The following is a 19,080-nucleotide window of genomic DNA, read 5'->3' on the forward strand; positions in this document are numbered from 1 at the left end:
ATTATGGCATTGCCATTAGGCCACACACTTCCAGCCCCCTTCAAACTTGGGGGATTACCAAGTGGTGACACGAGCAGCTCAGTCAAGCGAGAAGGAGCACCTGCTCCCTGTTGGTATGTACACTATCCAGTTCAAGCATGATTCTAATCCCTTGTCCTCGTCAAAATGAAGATGGTGTCTTGTTTCATATACTTTCATTTCTATAATACCAATCATCTTCTTTCTCTGCCTTTTTACCATATGAATACTTCAGTAAAAGTAAATTCTACAAGTTATTAAGTAGCACTTAGGACATTTTATATAGTTTAGATTCATTTCCTATATACATAATGGTTCTTTTTAGGCAAACATTTTATTTTGCAAACAATATAATTAAAGTTTCTTTTAAAATTATGTACTTTCTTTATAACACAAAATTATTGTAATCCTTTTTTTTTTTTTTTTTGGCATTGTGCAACCATCTTACGTAGGAAAGGAGACTGGTATTTAGGGAAGTCCACTGATATAATTCTTTTTTCACACTGGTTACTACCACCACAATGCCTATAAGGTTTTGTTGAGGAATACAGTAACAGCATTCTCTTCAGACTTATTCTATTTTCATTCACACATTATCTCAATGACTCGCTCAAATCCTCCCCGTTTTTTTATGTACAGTAAAAATTTTTAAAGAGACAGTTCATTATTAGCTTGCAGTTATCAACCCCTGCTACAAACATGTCCAGAAAACTTTTACAGAAATCACTTTTTGAATTCTTCTCACTCTTGACTCCATATATGATGCCCTACACAAGTGCCTCTATCCACTACCACTCTTTAGTTTGTTCACTGATCTTGCTGCACATGATGGCATCCTGATGAAAAGCTTTTATTAGCAAGAGCAAAGAAGCGTGAAAGAGCACAAGACAAATTTCTGTGTGTAGGCACAAAAAGAGGCACATCCACTACTGAAGTGTAGGAGAGAACAGCACAACAGGGACAACTACTGAGATCTTCCCATATGCCATGCTAGCTTAACCTGGCTGTTGGAAACACAGCACTGGTGCACAGCACTGCAGCCAACACTAGCACTGCTGATCATGAGGATCCCATGCACTTAATGTGGCACCACACTAGCTTTCAGCTTGTAGGTGATCAATAACTTTGGTATTAGTGATGCTACTTCACTGGCTGGCTCATACCACAACTATATACCTTCTCTCAAGCACTAAGTTTCTGCAGAAAAAAAGTACATTTGTTTTTCTCACCTCCTTTTCTATATCTTGTATAGAGTGGAAATATTTCTTCTGTGCTGGTGACCAGTTGCCTCATTTCTTATTTCTTGACCCATGGTCTCACATTGATAAGTCTTACTGACCCACTACCTTATGTAATTTTGATCTGTCTTTGCTCGTTTTCACCCCATTATATAACACTGCAATTGAATAAAATGCAGGTAGACTTGGGACACTATGTCCAGCCATCCCAGAAGCTGTTTACAGTGACTGAGAAACACAAACATGGCCCTGATATGCCAAGAAACATCTAACCAATGTATCCTTAAGCGTAGCGCTGTCAATAGACAATGTGAGTACTCAGGAATCTGATCTCCAATTTATCCATGAGCACCCTCTTACATAAAGAGCTGTGTCAATACAGGCATGAAAAATGTTAGTCTTAGGTTCCTCAGGAACAGTAACAACAGGTGAAATTTCCACCTCCTCACTAGAGTCAACACATCAATTGAATACCATTTTTAAGACTTATGTTTATAGCACTTTTGTTGGCACAATGTGTAGACAAAGGCCATTATTTGAACATTAAAAAAAAAAAAAACACTAGCTTTGCCATTAAACTTTTTTTGTGTACTTGACATCTGCAGTGTCCCACCCAATGGTAAAAAAATAATTTAAATTGATCCTCTAAATTTTCTTTATCGATAACTCCTCGGATAAAGATTTGATAATTTTATTCAAATAAGGAATATAATAATTTGAATTTATAAACTCTGAATTTTATGGAATAAGCAAAAACATTCAGAATGCTAGTGGTGACATGGTATTGAAAAAAAAAAACACATTCAGATACCATAGTGGTAACATAAGAAAAATTTCCATTTTGCCTGTACTGTACTTAAAAGCATTACTTCAATTCCAACAAAAACTGAATTTCTTCCTTTAAACTATGAATTATAGTAATCATTTTACACACAGGGACATGACACTTTTTACTGAAACCTTGAAAACCTTGCCCACTACACAACTAAAACTAGGTTATCAACCATATTTACCAAAAAAGAATAGATCTGACAGAATGATGAGAATTTATTATTAGCATTTACTGCAAAAATATAGGAAGCTTTTAAGAAAAAACTCAAAGATTGGATTTTTCTGTTAGTGGAAACTCTATATTTTGCATGATTGATTTATTTTTAGTTTTTGTTAAACTATACAAACTCAGCTGTTTAGAATGAAAAAGATTTTTTGATCATGCTGAAGCACACTTAAGGCTTATTTACTATCGCAAGTTAAATATTCATGTAACCATTTGAGTCAAAACAAAAAGAACTGTGTTAGTGTAGAGCTATAGCATTTCTTTCTTTTTTTTTTTATTTTTTTTTTAATTTTTTTTTATTTTAACAGCAGCCTAATTCTTAAACAGTTACAGGTCCTTGATGTTTGGTATATCAACATTTTATTGGTAAAGGTGTGCTGTACAAAACATAAAAACTTTATATACTCCAAGGGCAAATTACTTCCCTTCCCTCTTGAGAATAGTTTATTTTTAATGTAGTTCTTTGAGGGTTTTAATTCTTCATAGGTTCTTAGGCAATTTTGAATTACAATATACATATTTAATAGTAATGACATCCAGGGAAATATTTTCTGTGGTGGAGATAATACCCACACATTAATAGTAAAATACACAAAGAAAAAACCCTAAACATCCAACAACTAAAAGGTCATACACAATATGCTTACTGACCTGTAACTAATTATGGTTTTATAGTATCTGCTGCTTTTCTTATCAGACTACAAGGTCACCTGGATTGTCATGAACTATCCACTTAGCTCATGAGCTGCACAGCCACCTGCTTGCTGGCCCTGCCCTCACACCAAACAAGACACAGCACAAACACCTGCCCTTCCAGAATCAGCCTCCCCAAAAATACCACTTCTCCACCAGCAGACCCTTCATTGCAATGCTACAAGCTCACCTAAAAACTGCATCCATGACCAACCATCCAAGCACCTTGTGACTATCCATTTCATTTTACTGCCACCTGCACTGTTCTCACAGTAACTTAATATATGGCACAGGTATTTGCCCCTGCGAGCAACATTTCCCTCCATGAGTCAGCACAGCCCCTGCAGGTACCTACCTGCAAAGTTTGCAAGCTCTCCAGAGCCCTCGTCAGCTCCATTATCACTTATTTAATGAATGCTGCCACATGCCGTGCCTTCCACACTGCCCTGAAAACAAATTGAGAAATACAACATGCACCCACTGCTCTGAGCCAAAGCTTCCAATTCTCCTGTCCTCCAAACACAAGACCCTTTCTTGCAAAGCTGCAAGCTTATCCGAACTCCTGCTGCCCCAGGCACCCCACTCATAGCTTGTGAGTGCTGTCACAACACTGTCACAGCAAACTGAATCCCAGCAAACTTATCAGCCACTTTGTAACAAAGCTATTCCACCACGCCAGAACTCGTCCAACTGAGCACACATCTCAGAAGCCTTGGATACAACTCACTAGCACCACCATACACTATTGTCCCATATAAATGGTCCCCCATACAAACTAAGTCTTAGCAGGGGCAAAAGCCAGTCTGGGTAAGGCTCTCACAGCCCTTTATCAACAGATCTCTCAAGGCTATGAGCCCACAAAAGTCCTTCCATTTACCTGACCTTACACTTGGTTCATGAACCAGGAGCTCCCATCACCCCCACTGGCCTCACAGCACCTGGAAGTTCATTCCTCCCAGGCTGAGCTCCCCCTGCCCAAATCAGTCTCTTCTCACACGGCTACAAACAAAAGAGTCGGAATTTCAACCTCCTCTTACTTGGCACGAGTACGCTTGTTCTTACAGCAAATGGAAATATAGAAAACGTATCTGTTGTTTCAGGACACAAATGTGGCCACCCCAGCCTGCTTAGGTCTCTGAGTCCCTTGTTCCAAGGCTGAGGAACGAGCAAGGCTCTTAAACATTTCCACCCCTGAGCTGCCTGCGCAACCAGCAGACAGCCGGCACTGCAGCCCACGCTCCGGACAGGGTCCGCGGCTATCCCTGGGCACTCCTGCAGGCACACAGACCCCTTTGTACCCAAACTTACAGCCTTAAACTGAGACGGGGGAGATTCAGATTAGATATGGGGGAAAATTTCACTGTTAGGGTGGTCAGGCATTGGAATAGGTTGCCCAGGGAGGTGGTGGAGTCCCCATCCCTGGCGGTGCAACAAGAGGCGTCCGGATCTGGTGCTGGGCAATGCGGTTTCGTGGTTTAGGGGTTACAGCGGCAAGTGCTGGGCGGACGGTCGGACTCGACGACTTTAAAAGGTCTTTCCCGACGTGATGATTCCATGATTGCATGTATGCAGCAATTAGAGCAAAGTAGAGGCTAAGACACGCGGCAGATGAGGGTCTCCCACTCCCCGTGCCACCAAATCCACAGTCTCGGGAACAGGAGCTCGGCAAGGCACCTCCTAACCCCGCACCCCTCCCGGCCCACGGCTGCCCTCACACCGGGCACGGCGTCCCGAAGCGAGGCTTCCCACCAGACCGCGATCCTGCCCGAAGTTTGGCACTATCGCGGTTAAGTCGAGCCCGGGCCAGGAGCACCGAGGTGCGGGACTCCCGCACAGCCTCCCCGCACAGCCCTGCGGGAGCGGCCCCGACCCGCCGGCACTGCCCGGCGCCTCCGGGCGCTGCAGGCCACGCAGGGAGATGGTTTAGATACTTTTACAGCAAGAAGCAAAACCAAAAGGATTGAAAATGCTTGATACCTCTTAGCACACCTTTTGCCTTTCCTCAAACCCCCTTCCTCCCCTCCCGCTGTCCCTCAGGCAAGAGTCCGCTCGGATCGAGCGCTGCCCTGTCTCAGCCTCCCGGCCCCAGGAGGGAAGGACAAGCAAACCCTTCTCGGGAGCAAGAGGTGAGGACAGCTCTTCATCACCCCGATTCCCCCCTTCCTGCCCCCCGACGGCTGCGCTCTGCCACGGGACGGGGCCCGTCACTTCTGCCGCCGGGGAAGTGCCGCTCTGCCGTCAGCAGCGCAGGCGGCGGCAGCGCCCGCGGGGCTGGAAGCGCGGGCGGGCCGGGAGCCGCCGGCCGCTGGGGCTGCGCCTGGCGCGTGACGCCACGCGGCGTGGCGCGGTTGCCGCGGTGACGCGAGCCCGCCCCGCTTTAAGCGCCGCCTCGGCGGGGTGGCCGCGCTCCCGCTGACGGAAGCGAAGATGGCGGCGGCGGCGTCGGCGTCTGACCTGCTGACGGGCTGGTGCCTCTTCGGCCTGGCGCTGCTGGTGAGAGGCGGCTCTCCCGCCCTGCGGCGGCCCCCTCACACATCCCCTCCCCTTCCCTCGGCCGGCTGCTACTCCTTCCTCGGCCGCTCGCTGTTCCAGTGCTGGGCATCCCGGCCGGTCTCCTCGCCCGTGTCCCTGCGCCTGCCCCGGCCGCGAGTGCTGCCGTGCGGCTCCCGCAGGTGCCTCGGCGGTGGTGCCGCAGGGCAGAACCCGGAGCTGGGAGCGGGGGCTGCCTTGTCCTTTTGCCCGGCGAGCCGCGCTCTTTGTGTTTCCGCGTGTTCCGTGTGTGAGCGCTGGTGTTGTTGCTCGAGCAGCTCTTGAGTGACTTTTGTGCGTGATTAGTATAATCCTGTTGCTGTGTGTTCAGGTGAAAGGTATGCTGTACCAGTCATCCGTACAGGGTCTAACATCAGTACCTACTTGCTGACACTGCAATATACAACTCATAATTATTTTTCCCTGTGTATTTCAGGCCATTTTAATTTTCTGCTGGATTTATGTGCGGAAGTATCAGAGTCGGCGGGAAAGTGAAGTGATTTCTACCATAACAGCAATTTTTGCCTTGGCCGTTGCTCTTATCACATCAGCACTCCTGCCAGTGGACATATTTTTGGTCTCATACATGAAAAACCAAAATGGTACATTTAAGGTATGGATTTTAAAAAATGTTAATTGCCTCTTCAAAACAAGCACTTGTGTTGCAAAAGGATGCCCCTGGGTTGTGAAAGTGTCTGAAACCAGTGCTAATACCTGTTTTAGTGACATGACTTTTCTCAAAGCTGGATACTAGTACTGTGCATAAAACACTCATATCTGGTATTTGAACTGGATTTCAATTTTGGCTTCTATGCTTTCTCAGATGTTCTACTCTTTTCCAAATGCTTGTTCCTTCTGTTGTGCATAAGAGTGAATGTACTGTCCTGAAGATATAAACAAATTGCTAACTGTTGCTTTTTAGGTCATCATGATGGGGCATTGTAGAATAAAATTTGTTGCACTTTTGTTCAAAAATAGACTGGATTGCCCCTTTGTAATTTAGGATTATTTTAATTGTTTTTATTTTGTCACCAAAAAAAAATTAGTACTGGAACATTTAAAGATTTACTGTGGCAATCTACCTGCACTGTAAAGCCTGAATTAACAAGCATTTTGAAAGCTGCAGAAACCCTTGGCAGAGGGGAATGCAGTAGTATCTCTTTTTGGCTGATAAAGCCTTAGCTGAACTACTGCATTTATAAACTGTAGGGGGTTGCTATGCAAAATGAGTTCCCAATGAGATGAGTATTTGCTGTCATCTGCTCGAAGTATTTCTGTAAGAGATCTTCCCAATGCTTCAAATGTTACTTGAATTTTCAAGAAGAATTCTTGAAGGTATTGACTCTCTGTCTTTGTGAGGACATTGTGAGTAACAAGAGGTTGAACTGGAGCATGTCGCTAACTTGAGTAACAACTTACTTGGGTTTGGAGGCTAACTGGATCTCTTGTAAGAGTTATGATCCTGAAACAATGATAGAGTGGGAGAAGGGTAAATGCCTGCACACCAGATTGTATTCCCCTCCAGCCCTACTTCCAAAGGAGGATATAGGTCTTGCCAGATCTGTGTAATGCTTCAAAACTAGCTTGCAGCTAATACAGTGCTTTTTGGTTGGTGCTTATGTGAATGCAAGTTATGAGAAGCCTTTAGAATTGAGCTGTGATGTGGTTTTTGTCAACTTTATTGCTCAGGGTTAATAAATTAAGCTGTTGCTCAATGTTATTCTGAAAAGTTTGTATTTTCAGACCTTGCTTGTTTGGAATTAAAGTCATTGTAGGAGATGGAAGAGATCTTTCATATGTCAGAGTTCTAGCAATTCAATGGAAATAGTAGTCTTAAATACATAGAGCCTGAGTATCTAGAGAAATAACCATGATGCAATGAGGTCCAGCTGAAAAGTGCACAGCTGGTGGGGACTAAGCAGAATTCACTGCTGCAAAGGACACCCTTTTGCTGGTGTATACTTTACCTGATTAGAAACAAGCCTGTGCGAACAGGTCATCAGAGGTGGTCATCAAACTACGAATTTTTAGTTAAGGAAATATAATTACTAGGAGAAAAACGACTTGTAATACTGTTTTTCATGGGCTAGATTTCCTTGTTAATGGACAAATGCTGTGATATGGGGAGGTGGGTAGATTCTATTTAAAAATTGTACTGAGAGCAAATGTTCATGCTTGTGGTAAAGACTTTTTTTTGTCAAGTACCTTTTTGCCTATGCTTTTGAGGCTTCTTTGTCGTGCTTAGTTCCTAATGTTTGTAGATGCTTCTCATGGCTTGTTGGAATACAGTTGCTCCGTATTTCCTTAAAGAAGCGTTCTTCTGTGTCTTCTAAGTCTCAGCTGAATTGAGTTTATAGCTTTGCAGAAATAACATGAGATCTACTGACATTAATGTGTTTGATCCAAACAAGCTGTTGAAATTATGGTATAGAAATATTAATGTGGCCTTCTAAATTGAGTGAATCTGAAATCAGTCAGCACCTATAGGCAAACACAGCTTTATTGATTCAGTAATTTCAGTTCATAGATAATGTTGAGGTAGGAGGCTGACAACATCTTAAAATGAGGCACATGGTGTCCTGCACAGGACTGCGAGTGGTGATCCTGATGGTCCCTTCCAATTTAGTATTTTCTATGATTCTGTGGTCTTCATGAGTTGTTAAAGCTTTTAAACTGTCCTCAGTAACATGTCCTTCTTTCCTGCCATTGCTTTGCAAGTAGGATAGACAGAACTGTGTTTAGAATATTTCCTGAAGATTACTGGACCATTCTTTCAAACCCAACACTCCAAGATCCTATAAATGATGCTGGGGTCTGAAGGACTATGACTCTGGCAAGAAACCTTCATTGCTTTGGATGGGCAGAGTGAGTTAAGTCTTTAATCTTAGTGAATTTTTGAGGGAGATGCAGGTAGCAGATGTGGATTATATTCTCTGTAGATAAATTTGTAGTTCATCAAAAAACTCCAAGTGGATGATTTCAGAGCTGATGCCAGAAGAGTAGTGGCACTTACCCAGATTCTAAGTAAATTTTTTTTTTTTCTACCTCCCGGCTGTAATTCCTGGTATCAGTGTTAAAAGTGATGAGAAACAAGGGTGCTCAACTTGAAAGAGGTACTGTATGTGAACTTTCAGTTCATTTTTAATGTATCTTGACCCTACTGTCAACTTGTAGATGTAGCTGAGGGTTTACAAGATGAATAAGCTTGTAACAAACCTAGGGATGTGTTACACTAACAGCAGAGGTTAAATTGAAGGCTTTGATGGTTCAAAGTTCTCATTGTGAATTGTGTGTGTGTTCTGTGACAAGGGAAGGTGGTATGTCCTGGCTACAAAGACTGACTGAACTGTAATACCCAAGCAGAGGATCTTTTTCTGAAGGTTGTGAATATTATGCTGCTTTCTGGGGGAATTCACTTTGAAGTGTTGTGTAGCCTTTTTCCATCATGTATTCTGAAGTGCCTTCCTTGACAAGGGCTGTATGCTATATCTTGGTCAGCCTTTGTTAACTTGAGGTTTTGTTCATTTCAACAGGACTGTTAAGATACTGTTTATACATCTTTCAATTACTACAAATAATTATGGTAAAAGTGGCTTGTAGCATTTAGCACAGAATGGTGTATCTCACAATATTTTAATACTTATCAAATATTATCTTAAAGTTTTTATACTCAGTGAATTGAGCAAGGTTGGTATTGGCAAGTATTGCACAGTACAGTTACACAGTAGAATTTACTCTAACACCTTTTCTGGAGGGTGGGATTACTTTGATTCCTAGTACTGTTAAGTAGGAAAGGGGGATTTTGGTTTAATGCTAATAACTTGAGTATTACCTTGTAAGTGAAATCCTGATAATGTTCAACAGCACCACTTCAGCTCAAAAGTTTTGACTGTGAGCACTGTCAGTGCTTTAGTTTGTTTCAAAGGACTTCAAATGCATCCAGTTGCATCTTATCTGTTTGATCTGAAAACTTGTTGGATTTACAACAAACACATAGGAACAGAAAACCTTGCCATAGCTTAAAAACGTAATATTGCTGCTGGAACCCAAGTTCTCTTGAGTTTGACCTACAAGTCTCATAAATATTTAAAGCGTAGCTGAGTCGGTCTTGCAGCAGGAAGACTGCTTGAAACAAAGATGCTCACATCATTGTACTGTCTTTTTTCCCTACTGTTCTAGCAGAAGGCAGAGGAGGTGATGAAACCTTTCCTTTTCTTTTTGAAATGTATGAATTCTTGCTACTATATGAGGTTAAAAGCCAGCGGCGTTTCTTTCAGTCTGGTTAAGACTGAATATGTCACAAGCCTTGGGTGTCTGCATGAGCTGTTAAAAGCCAGTTGTCCTCTTAATGATTCAAATAGTAGCATCTGCTTAATGGGAGGTACTTTTTGCAGACTGTTTAAGGTTTTTTGCATCTTAGGAGGCTGAGGGGGGAGCAACTCATTATGTAGATGCTCAAAACACAAAACCACTAGAAATGTCCAGGGTTTTTATTTTTAGAAAGGTGCTAACAGAGAAGTTATTATTGATTGAGACTATGCCTCCTTTCTGAGTAAGAATTACTACTTATGAAACAATAATACTCGGCCAAAAATTGTTGCTAGGCAGATTGGGCTGAGATGTGCATGTTTCTGGATGCTGCTTTCTATCTGGTAGTCAAAATCCTGCCACTGTCCCATTTTGGACAGGCTGGAAGATCTGAGATACGGATACAAAATTTCTTCATATCTAACCATGCTATGACTCGGTCTTCAGTCTTTCCTACTGCATCTGTCTTCTGTTGCCTAAGCTTTGGAAGAGGCTAATCAGAAGAAAGTCTTTCATCTACATTTGATGAAACATCACAAATACTGAGACCTGTAATGTTGCATAACTTTAAGCTCTCTTAAGGGACATTTGCAAAGAATGAGAGCTAGCTTCCTTGGGTACTCATGAAAGTCTTACAGCAGTGACAGTAAAAATGTCAAATTTAATGAGGACAAAGGAATGAAATTCATGGCTGTTCCTCACCAAAAATGGTGGAAAGTCAGATTAACTTGCAATGGTTTTATGTGGGGAAGTTATCTGTATAGTTTGAATAGTGCAGTTCTGTTAAAATATGTTAACATGAGTCACTAACTGGACAGAGTTGATGGAAGAAGAAAGACTCTGCTCAATGATCAATGCAGGAGCAAGTGTTCTTTGTAGCTAATTTTCCATGAATGTCATTAAAAAATTAATCTTCTAAGGGAGCTTTGCTTTGGATTTAGCATTTAGGTAAACTTCAAGTGTCTTAAGCTTCTTTTTATATCTTTACTTATAGCAACATTTTACTAGCATATGTACTTTTTACACATTTTTTTAACGTGACCTAAGTTACAAAATACTTAAGCATAATAGCTTAATATGGGTCATCATGCTCATTGCATGTATCATTTCAATTTTTGGTTTCCCTTGTCTCTCAGTACAATGCATTGGTACAGGTATTTTAAAGGTGATATGTGTTTGCTAAACTGCATGGAACAAAATGAAGTACAGCACAACAGTGCAGAATGCCTGATTTCTGCAGGTCCTAAGAGAATTTGTGGTCCCATTTTGACACCTTAAACTGTTTGTTGAAGGCAGTATGAATTTTCACCTCCCTAATCTATTGTGCTTCTAAGCCATTCACTGTATATACTGTAAACTTGGGTTGTAATGAATGGAAAAGAAAAAGACTAGATCTAGGATGCTGTCTAAATGAGTTCCCAGCTGAGTCCTGATGTGCTAGTTGAGTAAATTCCTATACCTAGCAGCTAGTATGTCACCAGAGATGCTAAGACTGTCAGAGCTCTGGCACTCTGACACAAGCAGTGCTTGCTTTTGACAAGGCAGTGCTGCTGTCACTAGCCTTTGAAACAGCTCAGATGAACTGGTTACTGCCTTTGAGTTGCTGATGGTTTGTGCATATGGATAATTTGCCGGTTAGAATTAAGCATTTTGCTTTTTAGTTTAAATGTGGGGCTTTGGCAGCTGACTGAAAGCTGACATAATAATTATGATATACCATTGAATTGGCTTGCATTACATATTCTTCTTGTGCAGTGTAATGCAAAGTTTGTATTCTGAGTCAGATGTAAGTAGTGGTGAAATGCACACATTTGCAATTTGAGTTTGTTTAGTGTAATGTAGCAGCTCACTATTTTGATATGGTGTAGTGTATGTTTCCTAGTATACTACGCTGGTCTTGTATACAACTTAATTTGAAAATCAAAATGAAAAGCGATTGCAATGTTTAAAGTTCTACATCTGTATTGTGTTAAAAGTGCTTTTCTGTAGCTGAAGGAGAAGCAGTTCTTGGGCAGCTAAGCCATGTTGTATTTCCATTACTAGCTACCTCTTCTGTACAGTGGCTGTGCCTCTTAAACTTTAGGTCTCGCTGCTGCTTTTCTTGCTTGTTCTTGGGTTTTGTGTGTTTTAAATGTCTCCATTGCTCATAGAAGAGACCTTTTTCTCAAGTAGCTACTTGGAATCAATGCACAGTCCTGTTCTATCTTGGTTTTCCCTTAGGCTTGATTAAAATAAGCATTTTCTTAATACTTAACATGATGCAATTTAAATGTTCTGTATCTGTTCCTTACTTATCGTAATGAAATTCTTTTGTGGTATATTTTAATCCAAATGCCTAGAAATTTATTTTTCAAAATTCTGTTGGGTGTTAGCCTGGCAGTCTTCACAGGCTGAGCTTATTGTGTACCTGACAGATACTTCAGGTGTTGCTTCTGCCCCTTTTGCTAAAATATTTTTCATATTTTTTTTTTGCTGATGAGATGTCAAAATGGATGTGTATTGTTCTGCTCAAATTCCAGCTGGATGGTAATCTAATTTAGTTCATACAGTGAATTTTAAAATCTTAATGTAAACTGACCTACTGGAAGTCTTAATATAGTAAGAAAAAGGAAACTGGTGCTGATTTTCTGAGATGGTAGAAAATGTGTTCATGATATGTCATCAAGCCCATATTCCAGATTACTTTATGCAATTCTGAGAGAACTGATGAACCAAATGCCAAAGTGTCTTTATGTCTTATGGGAGCAATGTTTAAGTAGTGTGCTCATTTGCATTTTCATATCTCCCTGTTAGTGTGTGTGTCTTTACAACTAAAAGGGATTGATCTTACCTGTTTGAAGAAAGAAAGCCTGAATACAGAAATGAAAAAGGGCTTTGACAGTACTGGATTTTTTTTTTTTTTTCACCAATTCATTTATGTTGCTGTGTTCTCTAGCTTTTAAAGAATTCTGCTTGTGGTTAACAGCTTTTTTTGCTCTTGACCACATATAGATTGGATCCCACAAAACTAAAACAATTCTGAAATATGTTTAAGCTGCACTGGCAGCATTGGACTGTTGTATTCAGTGTCTGAGTTTGTCTGCCAACGATTATGTCGTAAAATATTTAGCTTCCTTAAACCAGTAGTTCCTCTCTTGGAGGAGAGGGAGTGGGCACAAGAACTTGATTTCAGCCATCTGGCTGATTGCAGTTTCCAACATAGTTAAGTGTTGTAGTTTCACTTTCATTGCTTCTATTCTCTGGACCATTCCCCAGGACTGAGTAGTGCAGTTACTTTTGCTTTTGTTCAAATAAGGGATATAAGAATTTGACTTGTAAAATTAGATATTGCTAAGTTGAATATTAATATAATTCAAGTTTTGATCAAACAAAAAAGTGAAGTCTTGTACTTCTGAAATAGATGACAGCTTAAACTGATGTATTAACTAATAAAAATAGAAGTTAATGAATTATATATAACTGAGCATAATAAAAAGTTTTCTTATTTTTATGTCTAAATATTGTTGTATCTGTATGTGCAAATTTTAAACAAAGTTATTCTGTGATGGAAATATTGTGTACATTGTGTACTTTGTCCAACTGTGTGGCCCATGGCACAAGAATGCTGTTAAAAGAAGGCCACAAAAACCATCAGATCTGAAACGCCTCTCCTGTGAAGACAGTCTGAAAGAGTAGGGGTTGTTCTGCATGAAGAAGAGAAGGTACTGTGGAGATGTTGCAGCCTTTCAATACAGAGACAGCTTATAAGAAAGATGTAGAAACAATTTTGACCAGGGCCTGTAGACACAGAAGAAAATGTAACAGCTTTAAAAGGAGAGTGTAGATTTAGCTATAAAGAAGAAATTTATTGTGATATTCATGGTTCTCTGGAACCATCTGGTTCCTAGAGGAGTTGTGGATGCCCATCACCAGAAGCATTCCAAGGTCAGGTTGAATGGGGCTTTGAGTAACCTGCTGTTCCTACCTGTGGCAGGATGGATGGGCTAGGTGATCTTTGAAGGTCCCTTTCAACCAAAACCATTCTATGATTGTGTTCAGAAATGCTTATAAAGATACTGTGGGAATTAGCAGAACATATGTGGGAGCTGCCAAAACTGCTTAATGTTCCTTTGGGTCTAAAACCTTCATTTTGTGAAACTGTTCGCTGCTTATTCCTGTTTACCCAGTGGTTTTCACTGTTGGTAGCACTCTAGCATGGAATTCTTTAGAAGTAGCATTTTTAACACTCTCCCTCTATTTGTGTCCTTGAGTGGTTGCTTCTTATGTAGTCTTCTTTTATTACATTTGATAATAAATGCTTCTATCCTTTTTTGCTAGGTCTGGGCTGATGCTAATGTTTCAAGGCAAATTGAAGACACTGTACTTTATGGCTATTACAGTAAGTATTTTAGCTTTTTTTTTTTTTTTTTTCCCCAAGTAATAGGACCTTTAAGTGAAGTAATGAAGTTTTTAGAGGTCATATTGGGTTATTCCTTTTTGGTTAAACATGAGTCTTAGTGCTCTCAAGAGAATATTTTTTTTTCTTCAAGTGCCCCCTAGTAATGCAAATATACTGAAGCCAGTTCATGAAAAGGCTAATGCTTTCTGTTGTATAATCTGTGGTTCACACGTTTCCTGTGTGTGTATTTGTGGTCCCTTAAGGGAAACACATGGTTTTGCTGTGACTTTTATAGCACCTAACATATGCAGCAGTGTAAAACGTGTCTACCATGTATAAAGTTCATGCAACCATGAGTGCAGCGCTTTCAAGTGTTCAGATTCAGCAACTACCCTGTTCCAAGTAAGAGTTACTGTGGAGGAGCATAAAGGAGTTGATTCAAAAGTGGTAATCCTGAATAGAACTGATATTTTAAAAAGTGACTGAAATAAAATAACTGTTCACCAAACCTCTGTGTAGTCTTATATCAGTTTTTAGTGGTCCTTATGAAACTTATGAGAAGTTTTACTACTACTGGATATATGTAATGGGTATGGAAATGTGCTCAGCACAGTTTGAGTGAAATGTTTGTTTCAGTTAATGGTGCAAACTCAGAGGTGGTTGCCTGCTTTTGGTCACATTTCCAAAGACTTGAAGTTTTTTCTTTCAGATTATTTTGGTTCTTTTGAAAATATTTTTTAGGTCAGGAAATGATTTTAAATAGTGGACTTTGTTAAATTACAGATTAATTATTGCATTCCAGTGATAGTGAAAAACTAGAATAGGCTTCACTCAGCATAAAAAGGAATAAAGTCAAAAGTAGTAAGAAGACTTCCATTTTCAAAAAGGAACTTTTAACACAGAATCTTCACTTTATAATAGTGGAAATGATTTGTATTTGATTTCTTTTCTTTGTAGTTTGACAAAGTCTTATTTAACAGACCAAATATTTCACAACTCATAAGGTGGAATAATCTTCAAGCTCTTCTGTGCACTGTTTGCTATAGGTTTGTGAGACTGATGAATTTCTGTAAGGTGTTTTGGGCTAGCTGAATGTTTTGGTAAATCTTGAACTAATTTTTTGAGAAAGATTTAAACTTATATTGGGAAAACTGCTTTTGTTTTTGGCCTTTCTGTACAGGTCTACTTGAAATACTGTAGGAAAATGTCTTATTTCATAGCATATCCTCCAGATGGTGGTAGAGATTTAAACATGGTTTTAAAATTTTTTTCTCTTGTCATCTTAATTTGAGTAGATACACTTTTTCATAACTGGTTTTATAACTAGAGCTGTGTTGAAGTGAACAATAACAGTAACTTGTTTTTCAGAAGTCTCCAAAAATCATATATAAAAACACAATGCCTCTCCTACATCATCTAGTGCCCTGCTGCTGTTGCCCAGCATAGTGACATAACTGCTGAGAGAAAATTAAGCAACTCTTCCATTGTAATAATATTCCACTTTTTTTTTTTGCTATCTTCCTAAGAAAGTATTTGATTGTGGCTTTTTTTTTTTCAACAGACAGGATGAGCAGAAGTGAAGTACCCTTTTGTACTTAAGAACATGAATACCCGTATTTTCTTGTGTCTCCTGAAAATGGAGAGATAACTATATAGATCCTACTTGACTTGTGTAGGTGTATTGACAATTTATGGTATTAATAATTGGTGCACTTCAATCCAAGTCACTTGTAATTGTAGCAAGAATGTGGAGACTGGAATTTAACTGATATTTTAGTACATTAATCATTATTTTGCTACTTGCATTGCTTCTTACTGATAAAGCTGCAACTAAATATAGAAAAGCTTTTTTGTTTTTTTGCATAGTTGTTAGCCCCCATGAAAAGTGTGCTGTTTCTCATACCCACCTGGTTTCTTGGTTAGACTAATACAAAAATAGAATGAGTTTGTATTGGTAGAATGGTAGATGAGGTACCTCTCAGAGTGAAGCTTGAAATAACTGTATCTTGAAGTGGGATTTCAGCAGCCTAAAAGCTTTTCTTAGGAAACCAGTCTAATAATTGCTTTGAAGCCATAGTGGCTTAGTGTGTTACTATTTCTAAACCCAAATGTAATAGAACATGCCTCACAGTACTTTAGTGATTGAACAATGATCAATGGTTGGCAAATGCTCTAAATAAGCATGTCAGTTTGTTTAGAAGGAAAACTCTTTTCAGAAAGCTTTATAAATGAAAACTGTCCAACACAGTTTGCTTTGTATCACAAAGAATGCGGTTGAAACAATTGACAGTAACCTGGAGGTGTTGTGTAGTTTTTCCTCTAGTGAGTAAATACTGCCTGTTGGAGTCACCTTTATGTTCAGTGTCCTTTGATGAAATTTTGTGTATAGTGAAAGGATATTATTGGTAGATTCTAATCGTCTCGTGAGATAGACCAAGATCTTGACCTACATGTGTTAGACGACTCCCAGCTATGGTGTGGCAAGGACTGTGTGCTAAATTTTATGGCATCTCTTCATGTGTGCTTTGAGGTCTATGCTGAACTTTAGATTTTCCATTTCCTTTTTAAGTCAGCAAAAGTATAGTGATTCCTAGGTTAAAGTTTTTTGAGTAAGAATTTATCCAAAAGGGTAAGTGGTATGACTTGGATGATTTTTACATGGAGTTTTGTCTGCTTACTGCAGATATTTGATAAGTCATTGACACTGAGTCATCGACACAAGAATTTGGGCTTCTAGGAACTAAGTGCAAGTCAAATATGACTTCATGTTTTCATGGTCTAGTTCTAGGAGAAGCCATTCTCAAGTGCTATGAGAGATCTGTAGCTGTGCTTGACAAATACCGTGCAGTTGATCTACAGAAACACTTTCCTAATTAGGGTAATTTTTCTGGGAGCAATGTGCTAGAACATAAATTGAAAGTCACACATATTCACAATATTGAAGTAGTATGACTACTGTTGTAGAATGTCTAGGAAGGCTTCTTTTTCGAGTTTGAAGTTTCAAGGTGTTTTATAGCACTGAATTTGCTCTTGGCAAATGAGAGAGTTCATGAACTGAGAACTTAGTATGGCAACGCAAGAAGAGAAACAACTCAATACGCTAAACAGTAGATGCCTTTAACACTTAGAAATATTTTTCCAAAGAATGAGTTCTATTTAGATATAATTAGTGATTCATATTTAGATTCTAGGTGTTGGTATTTTATTTGGCTTCTATACCAACTTCAGGAAAAAATACTAAGGTAGGTTTCTTTGGGGCACGTGGGCAATGTGAGGAGTGCACTAGCCAAGATAAGAGGTCACAAACTTAAGCTGGGAATGATTGTATTCATGGAAAGGTGTTAATTACGTATATATGTGTATATGGGAAGGTGTTAATTAGTCATGCAAAATAGGGCAAACATGAAAAATAGACAAAGATGACAGGACTTAGGTGGTCCTGAGTGGTTTTATTTATTCCTCAAAGGTGCAATTTTTTTCCAGCATGAGCAGTTTTGGCTGTGTAGCACTTCTGACATTTTGAAGACTTAGTAAACTATTCCAGGATACTTTTTTTGCAGTTTGCAAATACTATAACATACTGCTTCACAGTTTTTAGTTTCCTAATGGACTTCTGCAATGTTCATAGTATAATATGGAGTATTAAAAGATTTTTACTAAATAATCATGTTCTAAAGCATGTTCATCATACCATTGGCTAGTCACTCCAATGGATTTTGGCCAGCTGTCTTAATGTCTTCAAAGCTTTACAGTATTTGTAAAGACGTATTAAACTTTTTACTTTCTTGTGATCACCTGTGCATCAAAGTGGCAGGAGAGTAGGACTGTCTTGGTTTAGTGGCTATGCAGTTATATATCTTTTGCAATCTCCAATTAGTCCTTCTTCTAAAAAGGGACCATGAAATGATGATGCTACATTGCTACAGCTTGTTTTGTTTTGTTAATTGAGGTCAGTAACAACCAGGTCTTTCATCCATGATATACTTATTTCAATAGGACAATCTGATACTGAGTCCAGTGATCAAAATGGCTTTAAGTTAATTTCATTTGATATACATTTTTTGAACAACCTGTTATTGGGTGGCTTAGCTTGCTTTTATTCACCATGCTTTAAGGCAGTTTACTAGTATTGTGTATCACTTGCATACAGTTGATTACTTTTAGTCATTTGTTATTGCCAAATTGAAGATGGAGCTGAAATCCGTAGTCTGAAAGGGTTCACTTTAAAGTCCTTTGCAGTTCACAAAACAGTAATAGTTTGTATGCTGGCTGGTGAATCTTACTAAGTTTTCAATGCCTGAAATGAAGAGCTAGAATGAAAGGAAATTAATGTTTTATGCTTTCCTTTGAATTGCTGTGTAGTAAATGAAGTGCCAATGTAACTATTTCTTATTTAATTCTTCCTCTTAGCTCTGTACTCGATCATTCTGTTCTGTGTCTTTCTGTGGATTCCCTTTGTCTATTTCTATTATGAGGAGAAGGAAGAAGATGATGGTAACACATGCTCAGTAAGTTTACTCCAGCAAATGCACCAAGCAATGAAATGGCAAATGAATATAGCCAAAACATGAAAGCAAGAATGATTTTTTTAACTTAGAAATGGTATTAACATTGTAATGTATGAGTCTATTACTATAGTTTCATAAAAATCCTCGAGCAGCTCTTAATAAGACATAGTCTGACATTGTCTAGTCTAAGCACAGTGGTCTTACATGAAATGAAATTTCAGTGAGATAAGTAATTAATGTCTGTATTTTCATGAAGTCTTTAAACTTTCTAAAAAAATCTTTTGAGGAAGATACATACACAGGAAGTTAAAACTTCTTATGTGAGACTCCATGGAATAAAAGCCATATATA

The 19,080-nt window shown here is 39.3% G+C and overlaps 2 protein-coding genes across 3 annotated transcripts in view; one reads left to right on the top strand and one right to left on the bottom strand.

The window, feature by feature from the left end:
• Positions 1 to 3,403, bottom strand: part of COL19A1 (collagen type XIX alpha 1 chain) — a 194,809-nt gene extending 191,406 nt beyond the window's left edge. Inside the window, exon 1 of the mRNA XM_053937526.1 lies at positions 3,362 to 3,403. Within this exon, the coding sequence (XP_053793501.1) occupies positions 3,362 to 3,403 (42 nt within the window). The remainder of the gene's footprint in view (positions 1 to 3,361) is intronic.
• Positions 3,404 to 5,415: 2,012 nt separating this feature from the next.
• Positions 5,416 to 19,080, top strand: part of LMBRD1 (LMBR1 domain containing 1) — a 65,277-nt gene continuing 51,612 nt past the window's right edge. For both annotated transcript variants that reach the window (XM_053939216.1, XM_053939217.1), the window contains exons 1-4: positions 5,416 to 5,499; positions 5,972 to 6,148; positions 14,161 to 14,221; positions 18,632 to 18,729. In XM_053939216.1, the coding sequence (XP_053795191.1) occupies positions 5,434 to 5,499; positions 5,972 to 6,148; positions 14,161 to 14,221; positions 18,632 to 18,729 (402 nt within the window). In that variant the 5' untranslated portion in view covers positions 5,416 to 5,433. The remainder of the gene's footprint in view (positions 5,500 to 5,971; positions 6,149 to 14,160; positions 14,222 to 18,631; positions 18,730 to 19,080) is intronic.

Source organism: Vidua chalybeata, chromosome 3, assembly GCF_026979565.1.
Source record: "Vidua chalybeata isolate OUT-0048 chromosome 3, bVidCha1 merged haplotype, whole genome shotgun sequence".
NCBI classification, from domain to species: Eukaryota; Metazoa; Chordata; class Aves; order Passeriformes; family Viduidae; genus Vidua; species Vidua chalybeata.